The sequence below is a fragment of the Parus major genome, chromosome 1A (genome assembly GCF_001522545.3).
Source record: "Parus major isolate Abel chromosome 1A, Parus_major1.1, whole genome shotgun sequence".
NCBI classification, from domain to species: domain Eukaryota; kingdom Metazoa; phylum Chordata; class Aves; order Passeriformes; family Paridae; genus Parus; species Parus major.
Genome location: NC_031773.1, coordinates 28,506,301 through 28,520,438, shown reverse-complemented (window position 1 = coordinate 28,520,438; position 14,138 = coordinate 28,506,301). Strand labels below are relative to the sequence as shown.

Sequence of the window (14,138 nt, the reverse complement as noted above, 5' to 3'; positions counted from 1 at the left end):
TGCGCGCTGCGGGGCGGCGCAGGGTCCGTGCCGCTCGCTGAGAGGCGGGGAGGGACCCAGCCCGTGCCCCGGAGGCTTTTCGCCCGCAGCAGCCGGAGGAGGGGGACTATGGACTGAGCGCATCGCTCTGCCATGGAGTCGGGCATCCGCTTGAGCACGCTCTGCCTTCTCCTGTGCCTGGGACCAGGTAGGCGGATGCCGGACCCGCCGGGGGAGTACGCGGGAGCGGGGCCGCTGGAGCTTCGCAGCGGCGATGCTCTGGCCGCCGGGCAGCCGCAGGTGCGGAGAGCGGCGGAGGAGCTGGGTGGGGGCTCGGCAAGTTGCGGCGTCGGCGGGTGGGTGACGGCACTTTTTGGGTCAGTTTCAGGCTTTGGCGTGGACCCCTCGCTGCAGATCGACGTGCTGTCCGAGCTACAGCTGGGAGGCTCCACGGAGGGCGTGCGCCAGGTGCCGGGGCTGCACAACGGGAGCAAAGCCTTCCTCTTCCCAGGTACGGCCGCCCCGGCCCCGCAACTCCGGCCGTGGCCGTGGGGCCCCGGCGCTGCGCACGGGGCGCGCCCCCCCCAAGTCACCCCAACGCCAGAGGTGTGCTCGCTCTGAGACCTCGGCATCCCGTCCCTTCCCTTCCTGCTCGCTCTTCTTCCACTCTTCTTTACAGCTCCCCTCCCATTTTTTTATAATTTTTTTTTCTCTCTCACCCCATTTTTTTTTTTTCTTTGACTGGTAGACGCTTAATTAAAGTACAGCAGGAATGGGGATGGCAGATGGCATGTTTTGTGAGTCGTGGGGTGCGGTGATGAATAATAGCACCACCCACTCTACTGCTTTACTTGGGAAACGCTAAACATATCCCAGTTCCAGCTAAGGAAAACCTCACTGAAAGTTTTATGTGAATCGAGCAAAATGCTGAAATGAAGTGCCCCGGAGGAGGGAGGCAGATGGCTGGAAATAAGCACACCCTTTTTTTTTGCCAGAGGGCAGTGTCCTTTTGGAGCTTCTGTGACATAACCCTCCCGAGAAACAATGAATGAGTTTTGGTTTCTTTAGTACTTGTGATCGTTTCTTTGTTAATACTGGGAATAGAAATAAAATAGTAGTCTTCTATCTTCCAAAAATACATTTAGGAGTTTTACTAAAGATTATTAAAATTTATTAAAATTTCTTATATTGTAATTCATAAAAGACTGTAAAATAACTCTTGATATCTCATTGAATATATTGGCATTGGTTACATTCCATACATTTGCTTATTATCAATGCATTTTTGAATTACACTTTAATAAGATACTGATATGTTAAACAAAGCTTAAATCAACAATATTTTTAGGAAAAAAACATCAAGTCTATCTTAACAAAAAAAAAAAGTGCTTTAAACTAGCCTTTAGAAGCAAGTCTCTTATCTGAAAGATGATTAAATGCTCCTTATAATCTATGACTAAACAAGAAGAAGGAATGTGGCTCACCATCTGATAAAAAGCAAGCAAATCTCCACATCAGCTTGCACTTATAAGATAGGAGAACTTGATTGTTGGCTTCTCGTGTCATGCCAGGAGTTTAGCTTGGATCTGAACAGATTTGTAGTGCAACAGGCAAGAGGCTGTGTTTCACGTACTGAAGAGTTATGATTCAAGGGAGATAAGATCTGGAAAGGGAATTTCTTTTTCAAGTTTGCATTAATGAGATAATTTATCAGGAAGCTAATAGTTGCCAAAGGCTTCTTCTTTTTTTTTTTTTTTTTTATTTTTTTAAGGTGACCTCTGTAGTGGTGTTCTTCCCTGGAACCGCCAGCATGTGTCACTATGGACATAAATGTGGAGACACATGGGCATATGCATTCAGCAACACTGGCACATGTTGGCTTTAAACATCTGTGGCTTGTGGCAGAGCAGAGACCTCCATGAAGGGGGTGACTGCTTAGAGTGGCAATGCATTTGTGTGTCAGTGGGATTGGTGTCCTAAAATAGGTGTAATTTTTAAGGTATGATTCTGAGTTGAAGCCCCATTGTGCTATAGGGGATTGAGGTGAGGGAGTGGGAGGAAGGTAAAACTCAGTGCCTTCACTGGTAACAGGATTCAAGGTTTGGAAGAATAAGACTCTCTGGTATATTTTCCCAGTGTCAGGACAAAAAAATTACTGAGTTACTAAAGAATTGGTTTTTTTCAAGTTTTTCCCTCTTTCTTTGCAATTATGAGTGCACATTGTCCCCATGTGGGTTAGCGGTTTATTTGTAGCAAAAGAAGACAGGAGTTTTAAATTTTCACAGCAGCCTTTTTATTTTGTTGAGAACAATTGGAAGAAAAACAAGGATGAAAACACTTGTGTCTAAATGATGGTTGAAGTCTCTGTGTCCCTTAGGAAGCCTTTCATGCCCTGCAGGACTGGAGATAATTTTCCCTGCTACTGCATAAGAGGACTACTGATTTTCTTATAGTAAATGGGGTCCTTACTGAGCAGAGAGATTTTAATTTCTGAACTTGCATTTAGAAATAGAAAAATTTCCTTCCTTGATCAGACCACTGGGTCCACTTAGTCAGTTTTGTTCTGCTCTTAGAACTCACACTTTGGGAACACTGCTGCAGTATGTGCCTCCTAATGTATGTATTTGCAGTATGTGAATTTCAAATATGTGTGTGTGTGTTGCCTTGAAATTTGGCTTTCCTTATTCCAGCTAAAGCCTTAGTCCTAGACAGAAAAGATTTTGTGATAATGACGCAAATTACTTTAATTGATCTGTGAACTTACTCTGAGAGCTCCAACTTATGATCCTTTGCCTCTCTATTTCTTCAGATAGTGAATCTTTTCTTGTATCATACACATATTTACAACACTTAAGTATGTTGCCTTTTTGATAGACCATATTCTCAACTGATGTAAAGCCTTACTTTACTTAAACTTAAACCATTCAGAAGTCCCAAGTGCTGTTCTATATTTTATAAGGAAATTATGAATGTGGCATGTTGAACTGCTAACAGGTAATAGACAATTAGAAGATATATGATGGGAAAATTATGCATCTAGTTAAAGCAGAATAGTCTCTTCTGTTTCTAGGCAAAAAAGTCAGTTTTGACTGCTTAATTAGATGTAGCATCAATTTTCAGTATAGGGATTTAGCATCAGATTGGCTGTTCTGGCAAATTCTCTCTTGTGTAATTAACTTTTCAAAGGTACTTGTATTCCTAGGCCATATAGAACAACAAGCAGTTACTCTCTAAAGGTAGTTTTAGTCTGGCACTGTCCAGTCAAGATAATTTAGATTATACTCCTTATACAGTTCCTGATTTAGAAATAATGTTAGCCATTTGAAATTTGCTGTTACTTGGATTTTTTTTTAATTTTTTTTTTTTTTTTTGTGTGTGTGTGTGTGTATTTGACTTCAGGAGATTCAGGTGCTCGATTCTAAAACTTTTTAGGTGTCTGATGCTCCTTGGTTGTCATGAGTGGTAGCAACAGAATGCCACTGTAACCTGAATCTAGTTAGTTGCAGGGACTTCTTTTTCTGGAAATATGATTTGCAAAGTAATTATAAAATGTTCCAGTGTAGCTTGTGGGAAGATACAATTATGAATGGAAAACAGGAGGAAGTCTTCAAAAATGTTAGTGTTGCTGTATGTGAACATCTGCCTGCACTTTCTAGCCAACAGCAGATAGTATTATGTCAAAATATGTTGAGAAGAAAATTATTCCTCTGCTGGTCAGAGCAGAAGAACAGAAGTCAGAATATGTCCCAAATATCTCTCTGTTGGCAACTGTTGACACAAGTCAGTGAAATTTTCAACACCTTTGTTCTTCCCTTTGTAAAACAGGGATGACACTTGGGTAAAGGCCAAACCAGATGGGTGGACTGAAGTGTAATTAATATAGTTAAAGAAAGCTTTTGGAGAAATACAGATTGTCATTTTTATAGTTCTTTTTTTGTAAGTATACCACATTAATGCGATTTGAGGAGATGGGTGAAGATAAAAGTCCAATGTATCTATTTTCCTATGCAAATATGGAAATCATATTGCTTCAGGAGGACATGTTGCATATGTAACTGCAGGCGAGTTTGAAGTAGACAAAACCACAGCAAGGGATGCTGAAGGATGATGAGGATTTTGGATGACTGACTCAAGTCTGTGCTAGGAGATACAACATGAAGCTCATGCAAGGTCCCAGTGAAGCCAGGTTTTTCAGCTGGAAATGGTGTTCTGAGGTGTGACAGTCTAAAGAAGGACTGCAAGAGTAACTTGGTCTCCTCTGGCATTTCACTAGACAATAACATTTTGTCATCCTTCCTTTAAATTCTGTATTATATGTACTTTATAGTTATTTTAACAGTCTTCCTGGGTCTCTCTTTTTGAGAGCAGGTACTATTCATCAGACTGTCCAAAGAGTGTGTGTGTGTGTGTGTAGTAATTGAGACACCTTCCAACTGCCCCTAGCACCAGTGGAGAGTGGAAAGTACACTGTAAATAAAGGAAGGAGAGGCTACAAAAATGAAAGCCAGGTGATGTGTAAGGACAATATATGCCCATCAAAAGATGTATGTGCTCAAAGGGAAGGCTAAAAGGTGGACAGAAGAGTGCAGTTGGATGGTTACAAACACAGAAACATGCATTTAAGGAAAAGGTAAAAAAGGACATGTCAATTATGAAAATGTGAGAGCTTATGTCTCTGAATGCAGAATTTGGAATTTATTCAGGGGAAAGACAATTTTAGAGGCAAAATATGGTGGGTATATTATAAAATATTCTGATGGGGATCAAGATGTGCTATAAACCATCAAAAAATAATTTAATCTGTCAGTGGGATGAATGAAAGGACTTGGCAGTATTGTCCTTTGAATTGGTGCTGGCTGACCCAAATGCAGGCAGAAAAAAGCCCCCTAAAAAAGGCTTCTTGGTAAAAGTGATGTGTTACCTGTTGTATGAACGGATCATTACTGTGTTATATTAAAATACTAGCAAGACAATATTACTTTATCTTGTATCCCTTTGGAAAGTTCACTCTATCTCATGATGTCATCTCTGGGCGTTTGTTAAATAAAGAAGCTAAAAATAAAGCCTTAAAAGCAGAGGTGAGTAAACTTTTTGTCACAGAAACAGGATTTACATTGCCTGTGCACTTCACACATGCTGCTTTTTCCTTGCCACCTGTCATTGAAACTATGGACAGATGTTTTCTCCAGGTTCCAGCTGAGCCTGCTGAAAATATTACAGTTCCCAGCTGCTCAGCACTGCCCAGAAGCTAGAGGTTACTGTCCCCACAACTCTTCCAAAGCAAGAGATTATATGAGTGTTCCCATGTCTGCTGATGGCAAAACCAGCCAGCTTCAGGAGCGAACCTGGCTGACTGCAGTGACATGGATTAGAGTCCCGTAAAATCCCCTTTCTCCAGCTGTACCCATCTCCCAGAGGAGTGGTAACAGGCAGCTGGGAATGAGGATGTTAATGTTGCCAACTGGCTTAGCTGACTGCAGAGTGAACACCTATCTGCAACTTCTCTTTTGTCTTGAATGCAAACTGCTTTCTCTCAAAAGCACAGAATCGTCAAAATGTGAGACCTCCATCATAGAGGTTGTCTGGATAACAAAAGTTTTAATCCAAGTTTAATTTCAGTAGGCACTAGCATGTTTTTTTGATGTTAGAAATGCCTAATGTAAGCAATTGCTCTATGACAATGTAGTAGCAAGAAAGGTTTTAGTATATCTGGAATAACAGGATAAGCTTTCCCTTTTCTGCCTTCCACTTCTGAAACTTTCTGAAGTTGCCTCTGCACCTGTGCAAACAGTAACCACTGTGGCAGGGCGCTGCCAGGATTGTGATTTATGCTGCTGGGGAGCCAGACTGGGTGCTGAAGGAGAGGAGGAGAGCCCTGAAAAGCTGTACTGCTTTTGCTGGTCCAGCTGCTCCTCCAAGACATACCTTTGCTCCAGAAGAACTTAATATTCAGCAACCTCTTCTGGGAAAGAGTAGTTGTAGCAAGAGGTGGTGTTTGTGAAGTGTCTGCTGCTTGAGGACCCCGCCCAAAAAAGGAGATAGGATGTAAAGATCCTGCATCAGTTTTCCATCCTAAACCATGAATTTCAATGCATGGAGATCTATGATCCATTTACCCCTACTGAATATTCATGAATATGCCCAGAACTGGAGACTGTGTTGCTTGCTAACTGGTTGTGCTGGTTTATCTGTAAAATAAAGGGGGAAAAGTTATGGGAAAAAGACTTAAATATCTTGAGCTTCTGATTGATGCTTGTAATTGTACAGTGGAGGGTAGGGCTGAGAAATGGGAAATGAATGGGAACCTAATGTATGGCTTATACAGAAACTGAGAGAAGAAAAGTTTGTAATCCCTGAATGTAGTCATTAGTGCAGAGCTGATACAAAGTAATGTTAAGGAATGACAAAAAACTTGGCCTGTGGCATTTCGGATTTGCAACTGTTTTATGCTGGAAGTTTCTAATAAATACTGTGTCTGGGAGTGTGTATGAGGCATTAGTATCACGGAAGTATAAGTGGCAAGCAACAAGGTTGTTTTACATTCAGCTCTAAAAGTTGTCATTATTCATCCAGAGGAAAGGTACTTTATACAAAGTGCTGTTGTGTTGTCCTTTTTTTTATTTTGTTTTGTTTTCTTTTTGATTTTCTGCAGTGGGCTTTTTCTGAGGAGGGAGAGGTAATAATCTCAGAGATTAAATATTCCCTTTAGAGCCTTTAGGGTTGCTGGTTTTGGTTTTTTTTTTTGGTTTTTTTTTTAGTTTGCAATTTGTTGGGGTTTTGTTTGTTTTTGTCTTTTTTCTTGCATCTCTTTCCATGTGTCTTCATATGGGCTTTTGTCACTTTTCAGTCTGTTAAATTCTAGTATGACTTTGGTGGCTTTGCTTGTGCTTGGTAGGACAGTTAACATCTCCAGTCTCTGATACTTCAGCCTTTGGAGTGAATTAATACCTGCATTTATTTATCAGCAGGGTGTGACTCCATTTAAAGCAATGTGTTTTACTGTGTTCTTGTGGACTTGAGCCTGTGCTTTTCATAGCCAGGTTCTAGCTGATACCTGGAACAAACTGAAGTCCGGGGGAAAATGATGAATCTCTAAATTTTTTTTTTAACGAGTGTCTGGTTGTTCAGGTTAATCCAAATAACCATGAATTGTTTATGCATTCAATATTGCCCCAAACAATTCATACTGATGAACAGCAGACAGAATTATATTTGTTTCTTCCTGCCTTTACAATGAGGCCTCTTCTAGAATACTGCAACTACAAAATCCTCGTTGAGGCTTGTATTATCTCAGTGCTCAGCCTGGCATTTTTGTTGGAAATCTGAAGATGAGTATGATGCACATCAACTCTATGGCTGTATGAAAGGGGAATACATTAAGATGGTGTTGGTGTGGGCATGTGGGGCAGAACCCTGGTGGGTGAGAAGAGACCTGATGGTTGGAGGAGTGGGGCCAAAGAGCCTCTCTCCATGTTGATGTCCCCATCAAGAGCAGGCAGGTGCAGACGGCTGCTCACCTGGAAGCCTCTCCTGGTGGTGTGGCAGGGGGCAATGGTGTTGGCTGAAGTTAAAAGATGTGATGTTGACAGCAGGACAGCATCTGTCCTGTGTGCCAGAGAGAACCCAGCACACCCAGCACACGTGCCCAGAGAGAGAGGACGGTGACCCTTCTAGGTAGCTGTCAAGTGCATCTTTCAGTATTGCTGGGGGAGGATTGCATTAACAAGAGGAAGTGACAGGGGGAAATGAGGTCTCTCTACCCTTATGTAATTACTTTTGCTGTGGCATAGTTCTGTAGTCACAAAGTGTGCCTGAGACTTGCTAGGTTAATCTTTTTTTTATGGTTTCTTCCCCCACTGCAGCATGGCTCATTCTCCAGTGAGATGTCACAAAGGACAGCAGCATTTCCTACGCATCCCTTTTAGATCAATCGCAATGTCTGTTTTTCCCCTACTTCTTGCTTATGAGATGTGGGAAATAGGTTTTCTACTCTCCCCTCCTCCCCAGCTTATGTTCTTCTAGTCTGTATCCTCCAGGGTATACAGGTGCTACCTTGGAAAAATAACTCCAAGTATGGTTAACTTCACTGTTTCCACTGAGACTTAAGGGAGGTTCAGGACTGAGTTCGTAAGTTATTCAAAAGGGTTGGATAGGGGTTGAAAATTTTATATAGCTGTCATGGAAAACTCTACTTCTTTGTAGTGACTCTTCCCTATATTTCATCCTGTTTGGTTTTGTGCCAAGGTGCAGGTCCACTAAGCAGCTGTATTCTCCTGCCTTATTGCTAAGTTACAGCTGAATGAAGGGTGAAAAAGGATTTTTCACAGTTAGATTTTCTTTCTTTTCTGTCCATGTATTTTGCCTAAATTCCTCTATATTTTGTCTCAATGTTTAAGAAATTTTTTTTTTTTTTCATCTTGGCATTGTCCAAATGATTTCCTCTCAGGAAAATCTGAGGAGAAATATAAGAAAGGGTATTTTAGTTTTTAATTTTTTTTTTGCCTGGACATGTTTCCCACAATAAACACCTTCTATGAATGTTCACTTAGATATTTTAGATAGAAAAAATAATTTCTTGTAGCCATTTTCAACATGGAAGAATTTTACAGCAAAATATTTCTTATTGTTAACTTTTTATTTGCTTTTCTTTTTTGGTGCATACTTTGCTTTTGGGGGTGTTGTGATGCTGATGACTTCAGAGAGACACACAAACTTAGAAAATTGACTTTTAGCTTGAGTCATCTCATGAGCTGCTGCTCACAGCTCTGGGCTGTTGCAAGGTGTTAAAGCAATGGGCATAAATGTTCTAAAAGGACCAGCAGACCGAAAAGAGACTTCCAAAGACACCATGTCCAAAAGGCTTTTAGCAGATTAACATATTTGCTGCAGCACCAACTTTGCTATGATGGACTGTAATGTTTCCAAGGGAGCCATTACAATCAATATTGCTAGCGATCCATAACTGAGAACTCTTTTAGTGGAATTTGAGTGGCTATTTCCTTCTTTGAAAACAGGGAGTATAATAGGAAAAAGGCCTCCAATTGTAGAGTTAGAGCAATGTTTATACAATTTCCCCAGCATAAATGCTTATTTAAGTATAATTAGATTGTGGTAACATCTGTAGTCTTTATCCTAAAAGAGAAGATGACATGTACCAGCCTTGAGTCTGTCTGAAAGTCCACCAGTCTCTAGATACAGCTGTGTAATGATCCAGAAGGGTTCCAAAGGATCCTTTCTAGTTTTGAGGTCAATAATCTGTGTTTTAATAGCTCCTTAAGCATGCATTTGATTATTGTGCCCCAGCTGTTCCAAAGGCACTCTTAAGATTTTCTGTAACATTAAGTAATATGCCTCAAAATTGAAATAGTCCCTAGATTTGCTCAGCTCTCATTCAAGGAAGAGGGCAGACTTTGGGAAAACCTTGTGTACCCTGTTCAGTGTTGCTCTGATTAGGAATCCCTGCATACACAATTAGCATAAGGAAAGCATAAGGCAGTAAGAGATCTGGAAGGTTGAATTTTAAAAAAAATACTATGTCTGGGTTATTGCATTCACTCTGGGTCTCTGAATTTCAGAAAAACATCAATGAATTGCAGAGACTGAAGAGAAAAACAGCAAACCTGATTAAGGAAAGGGCTGGCTTAGTAAGAAAGCTTTTGAGAGAACTTGAGCACGTACAGATTGTCCAAGAAATGACAAAAGTGTTGCATGATAAGTGTTTAGTATTAGAAGATTCTTAGAGGTTTAAAATGAAGGAATTATTTATTATTCAAAGAGCTAGAGGTAAGAGTAATGTAATGATACTACAAATTGAGAGGATTTAAGATAAAAGGTGACTTTCACAGAGAACTAGTTTAGATTGAGGAATAGCTGCTGAAGAGAAGTGGTGGAAATCTCCATACTTTTGACTTTTTTTTAGATGATAGTATGAAATAAAATATCTAGGAAACATTAGCTGTGTTGTAGTCATTGTACATAATTGTTCAGGTAATAGGCTAAGGAATGGGTGGATGACCCTTTAAGTCTTTCTGTACTCTGGAGAGTGGGAATGTTGGTGAAACTGATCTAATATAGGGAGAGTTTTGCAAAGACAGAAAGTAGCATCAAACACCTGGTACACAATTATCAGAACAGTGCCTTTGTCTTCTCCTGAAACTTGTTGTTTGGTGCACTTACATGTATTTTGATGATGCCTGACTCAAATAAACCTAGAAGAGAAAAATAAAGCCTGGAAATATTTTATAATTTTAACTCATCCAAGCTTATAAATTTGGCATGAGTTTAAATCTGTAGCTGATTCATCAGGGGTAGTGGGCACATTCATAGAAGCATGGACTCCACTAATAACTGACTTAAATAAGAACTTTTGGAGAATCTGAACTCTGGTCTTTCCCAGCTTTCTTGAAATCTCTGGTAATGGTTGGTTTGAGTCTTCCATGTATTTTCTACCTGTCTGCCCTGCTCACAGCTGAGCTGTGTATATGGTATTCCTTGGTATCTCTCCTCTTTGATGTTCCCAGTTCAAAACCCTAGTCTTTCCTTTTTCTGGCATCAGAACTGATATCCTGTGAGTGGAGATTTTTCCAAGTATGCCAGTATGGTTGGTGTTATTGGCATCCTACCTCTACCCTCAGGTGTGGTCTCTCTGCTGCTTCCTGTTTCTGCTCAAATTCTATTTACAGTTCAGTCTCCTGCCTTCTCCCCCCATCTGCTGCTGTTTGCTCAGCCTGCTGCTGGAGGCCTGTGGCTAGCAACAGAGGTGTTGGATGTGTCCATATTCAGATACAATTTTTTGCAGTGGTTGCCTCCCTCCCCCTGGCCTGCCCTATTTTTGCTGTTAAGAAACAAATTTAAGTTTTCTGGCACTTTCTGTCTGTGTCAGTGACTGTTGGCTATTCTCTTGGGTCAGAAGTTAATCTTTCATGCAAATGCATGGTTGTGGTCATCTGCAAAATGATCTCATATGGTAAGCCTTCTTAAGCTCACCATTGTGTTGTATGAAAAGAAATCAGCACTTAAATTCTTGATACACAGAGTTTTGGTTAGCTGAAGGCAATTAACCCTAATGTGGGTAAAGCCAGTTATACCCTAGAAAGCCAGAGATGAAGGAAAGCTAGGGTGAGAGATCCAGATCACTACCAAGAGGGAGAAACAGATTCTTCATAGAGAAAAAAGGTAAACCTTCTAGGTCACCCACAAATGATTACAGTTGGGCTAGATGATCTCAAGAGGTCCTTTCCAGCCTAAATGAATCTGTGAAACACAGGCTGTAGGAGTTAGGTCCTCAGGAGCTGCATACTTGTCACAGCAAATGGAGTTTTTGAGAGAAAATGACTGAGCAGAGAGCATGAGTAAGTCTTACTGACACTTGCACAGTGAGAACCAAGTGAGGGGGAGATGTGGTGTGCTGCTGAGAGGGTGTTGGATTGCCTACACCAAGCATGATCCTAATTCAGAGGTGCCATGGTGGGTGCTGATCTTATACAGTCTGCCATTGTATGATAGTTCACCACTGGAATATGATATATTTGAGAATTTGAGTTGTCACATCTTCAGAGAGAAGGGTAGAGTATGTAATGCAGCTTGATCTTTATCTAGAATAATCGGCTTCCATGATTTATTATCGCCATTAAGTTTATATTTGATTGTTTTTAATTGATTAGGCTTTGTTTACCTTTGGTAGCCTGCCTTTTCATTTGGAAAAGGCTGGCAACACTATCTCCTCCTCCTCCTTCTGTCCTCCCCTTTTGCCTTGAATTGAATACCTGTTAAAATCCTGGCCATGCTATATACAATGAGGAACTGAAAATAAAATCAGTGTTTTAGCAGTTCTCATGTGTGCCGTGCCCTTATTACAGCACTGGTAGGGCTGGAAGACGTTGCATTGTTTTTCTTCTGCTCTTCAATGTCCCAGTGTTAACAGCATTTCTTGGTGTGATATTTCTGTTTGTTGTTAGGTCAGTTTGACACAAAGTGCTCATGTGACAGTAGGCAACCAAGCATAACTAGGTGCATATGCCACAGATGGCAGCTGCAAGGAAAACAAGGCAGGCTTGATTTTCTCCACAGGTTTCAAGGTGTTCTCAAAGCAGCTTCTAAAAAGCTGTTTTGTGCCTAAAGGGAGTTCATATTTATATACACATATATATTTATAAAGCTATAGTACCTGTAACCTTTTAGATATTGAAATGAAGAAACAAAAGAAGTCCCACTCTGTGCTACATCAGTGTCCTTGTTCAAACATAATAGATTTTATAGCAGTATTGGCTGTGAAAAACCTAAACAACATAATTCTAAGTAGCAGTATGTGATTCTACCTATGAGGGAACACATACAAGAAAATCAAATCAAAAAAGCATCTTTAAAACTTAAAAAGGTTTTAAGAATAGTGTTGGAGTATAGGCTAGGAAAAACTGGTAATCAAAAAGCCTATTGCATCATATAATTGATAGCCTGGAACCTATAAATCACCAGAAAGCATTACAATAATAAATACATGGTGTGGAGCATACCATGCAGCACACATTTTAATTTCCTAGCAGTGGAATTGCAGTAACTAGAACAGAAGTCTTTTATCTTCATTATTTTGCTGTCATGTAATAGGTCCCCAGTGAGTAGCACCCTCTCTCCTGATGATAGTGTCTAGCATGATGACAGCTTCTCTGAAAGGGGTAGTATTTCTGGGGTACAAGGGACAGAAGTTTTCTGTATCATGTATGCGTTTAAAAATCCCTGATAGTACTTTTGTACGTATGGCGCTTCCCTGTGTGTTGATCTATACATTTGTAAAATTCCTTTCAGAGATGTTCAGGAGAGAACATTTTCATTTTCTGTGGCAGTTCAGTAGGAGTTGTTTTATTAACAATCTAGTGTGGCAGGATCTGTATTGCTTATTAGTAAATCAGCTATTTCAGCCTCCTGTGCTGGGAATACAGATTTCTAATCTGGAATCCTACATGTTCAAAGTTCAGGTTTGCCTGTGATAAGAAACCTAAGTTTCTTATCCTGTCATTTGCAAAAGGTTGGGAAGATTGTCAGAAATATGCTATTACACTAGCAGTCACTAGAACCTTTTCTATAACTATTTATCTTTTATTTATTTTTTTGCTTACTGAGTCCAATAGTCATGAAATTCTTCTTCGTGGACCTGACATTTTTGAGGAGCATGTCTGACTTTTTGCAGTGCAGCTGGACTGCTTTATATTACAGGAAATTCTTCCCTCTTGTATTCCTGGTGCAAATTCCCTCCTTGCTGAAGGGACAACAGCCCAAGGAAAGATGAAAGATGTGTAAATGTCTCAGCATTGTGCTCTGGCAGGTTAAGACTGAGATTGAGAGAGCCGTGGTACCGAGTCCATCGCAGAACGATTCAGTCACGTCTGAATTGCCTCGGTTTCTAGAAGCAGCTGGTTAGTGTATAAGCTCAGAGGCTTAACCCAGCCACTAGAATAATCACCCCCAAACTTGTTTTGTACCATCTCTTGCAGAATGCTTCTAGGCAGATTTCAGTGCTATTATTGTCAGTTCACAGGGAATGTGTGTTATATTACAGCTGTCATTTTCCACAGACAGTCATGGATTTTCGAAGTCTATCCTAATTGTCTGTATTCAAGCCTAGCTGTCCAGACTCTCAGTAGCCTTCCCTTCTCTTGTCCCACAGTAGATTTGTGTTTTCAGCTGTGCCAAAATGACTTTTAAACATCAAAGTATGTAGCATATAGGTGAGACAGAGTTTTGGCCAGTAGTGATATGGTAACTGTTTTTTAAGGATATAAGAATGAACAACCAATATAATGGGGAAAAAGGTGTACAGAAGCAGGTCTTCTAGTCTTTTGTGTTAGTCCATTGTGACTTGTGGGACTTTGCATAGGGTTTGAGCTGGAGGAAAGCCCTTGCTGGATGACACGCCAATGTAGCTGACATTCAGAACAGAGGAAGCTACAAAGCAAAGGCAGTTGGAACCTCCCCAAATGCTTCAAGAACACACTGTGACATTTCCCCCCTTGTTTTTATTTGATTTAATGATTTGGCTTCAAGTCAGTTTTTGTTTCGATTGTTTAGTTTCAGCTGAAGAGCATTTTGCCCTCTTCCTTTTCTCCTTCTTATCCACTGCATTTCTATCTGCATGCATCCTTGCTGAAGTGTTTCTTTAGTGGAAA

The 14,138-nt window shown here is 40.6% G+C and overlaps 1 protein-coding gene across 1 annotated transcript in view; it reads left to right on the top strand.

Annotated features, from left to right (window-relative positions):
* Positions 1 to 19: 19 nt before the first annotated feature.
* The window catches only part of NELL2 (neural EGFL like 2), a 133,331-nt gene continuing 119,212 nt past the window's right edge, over positions 20 to 14,138 (top strand). Inside the window, exons 1-2 of the mRNA XM_015628578.3 lie at positions 20 to 187; positions 362 to 490. Coding sequence (XP_015484064.1) covers positions 133 to 187; positions 362 to 490 — 184 coding nt within the window. The 5' untranslated portion in view covers positions 20 to 132. The remainder of the gene's footprint in view (positions 188 to 361; positions 491 to 14,138) is intronic.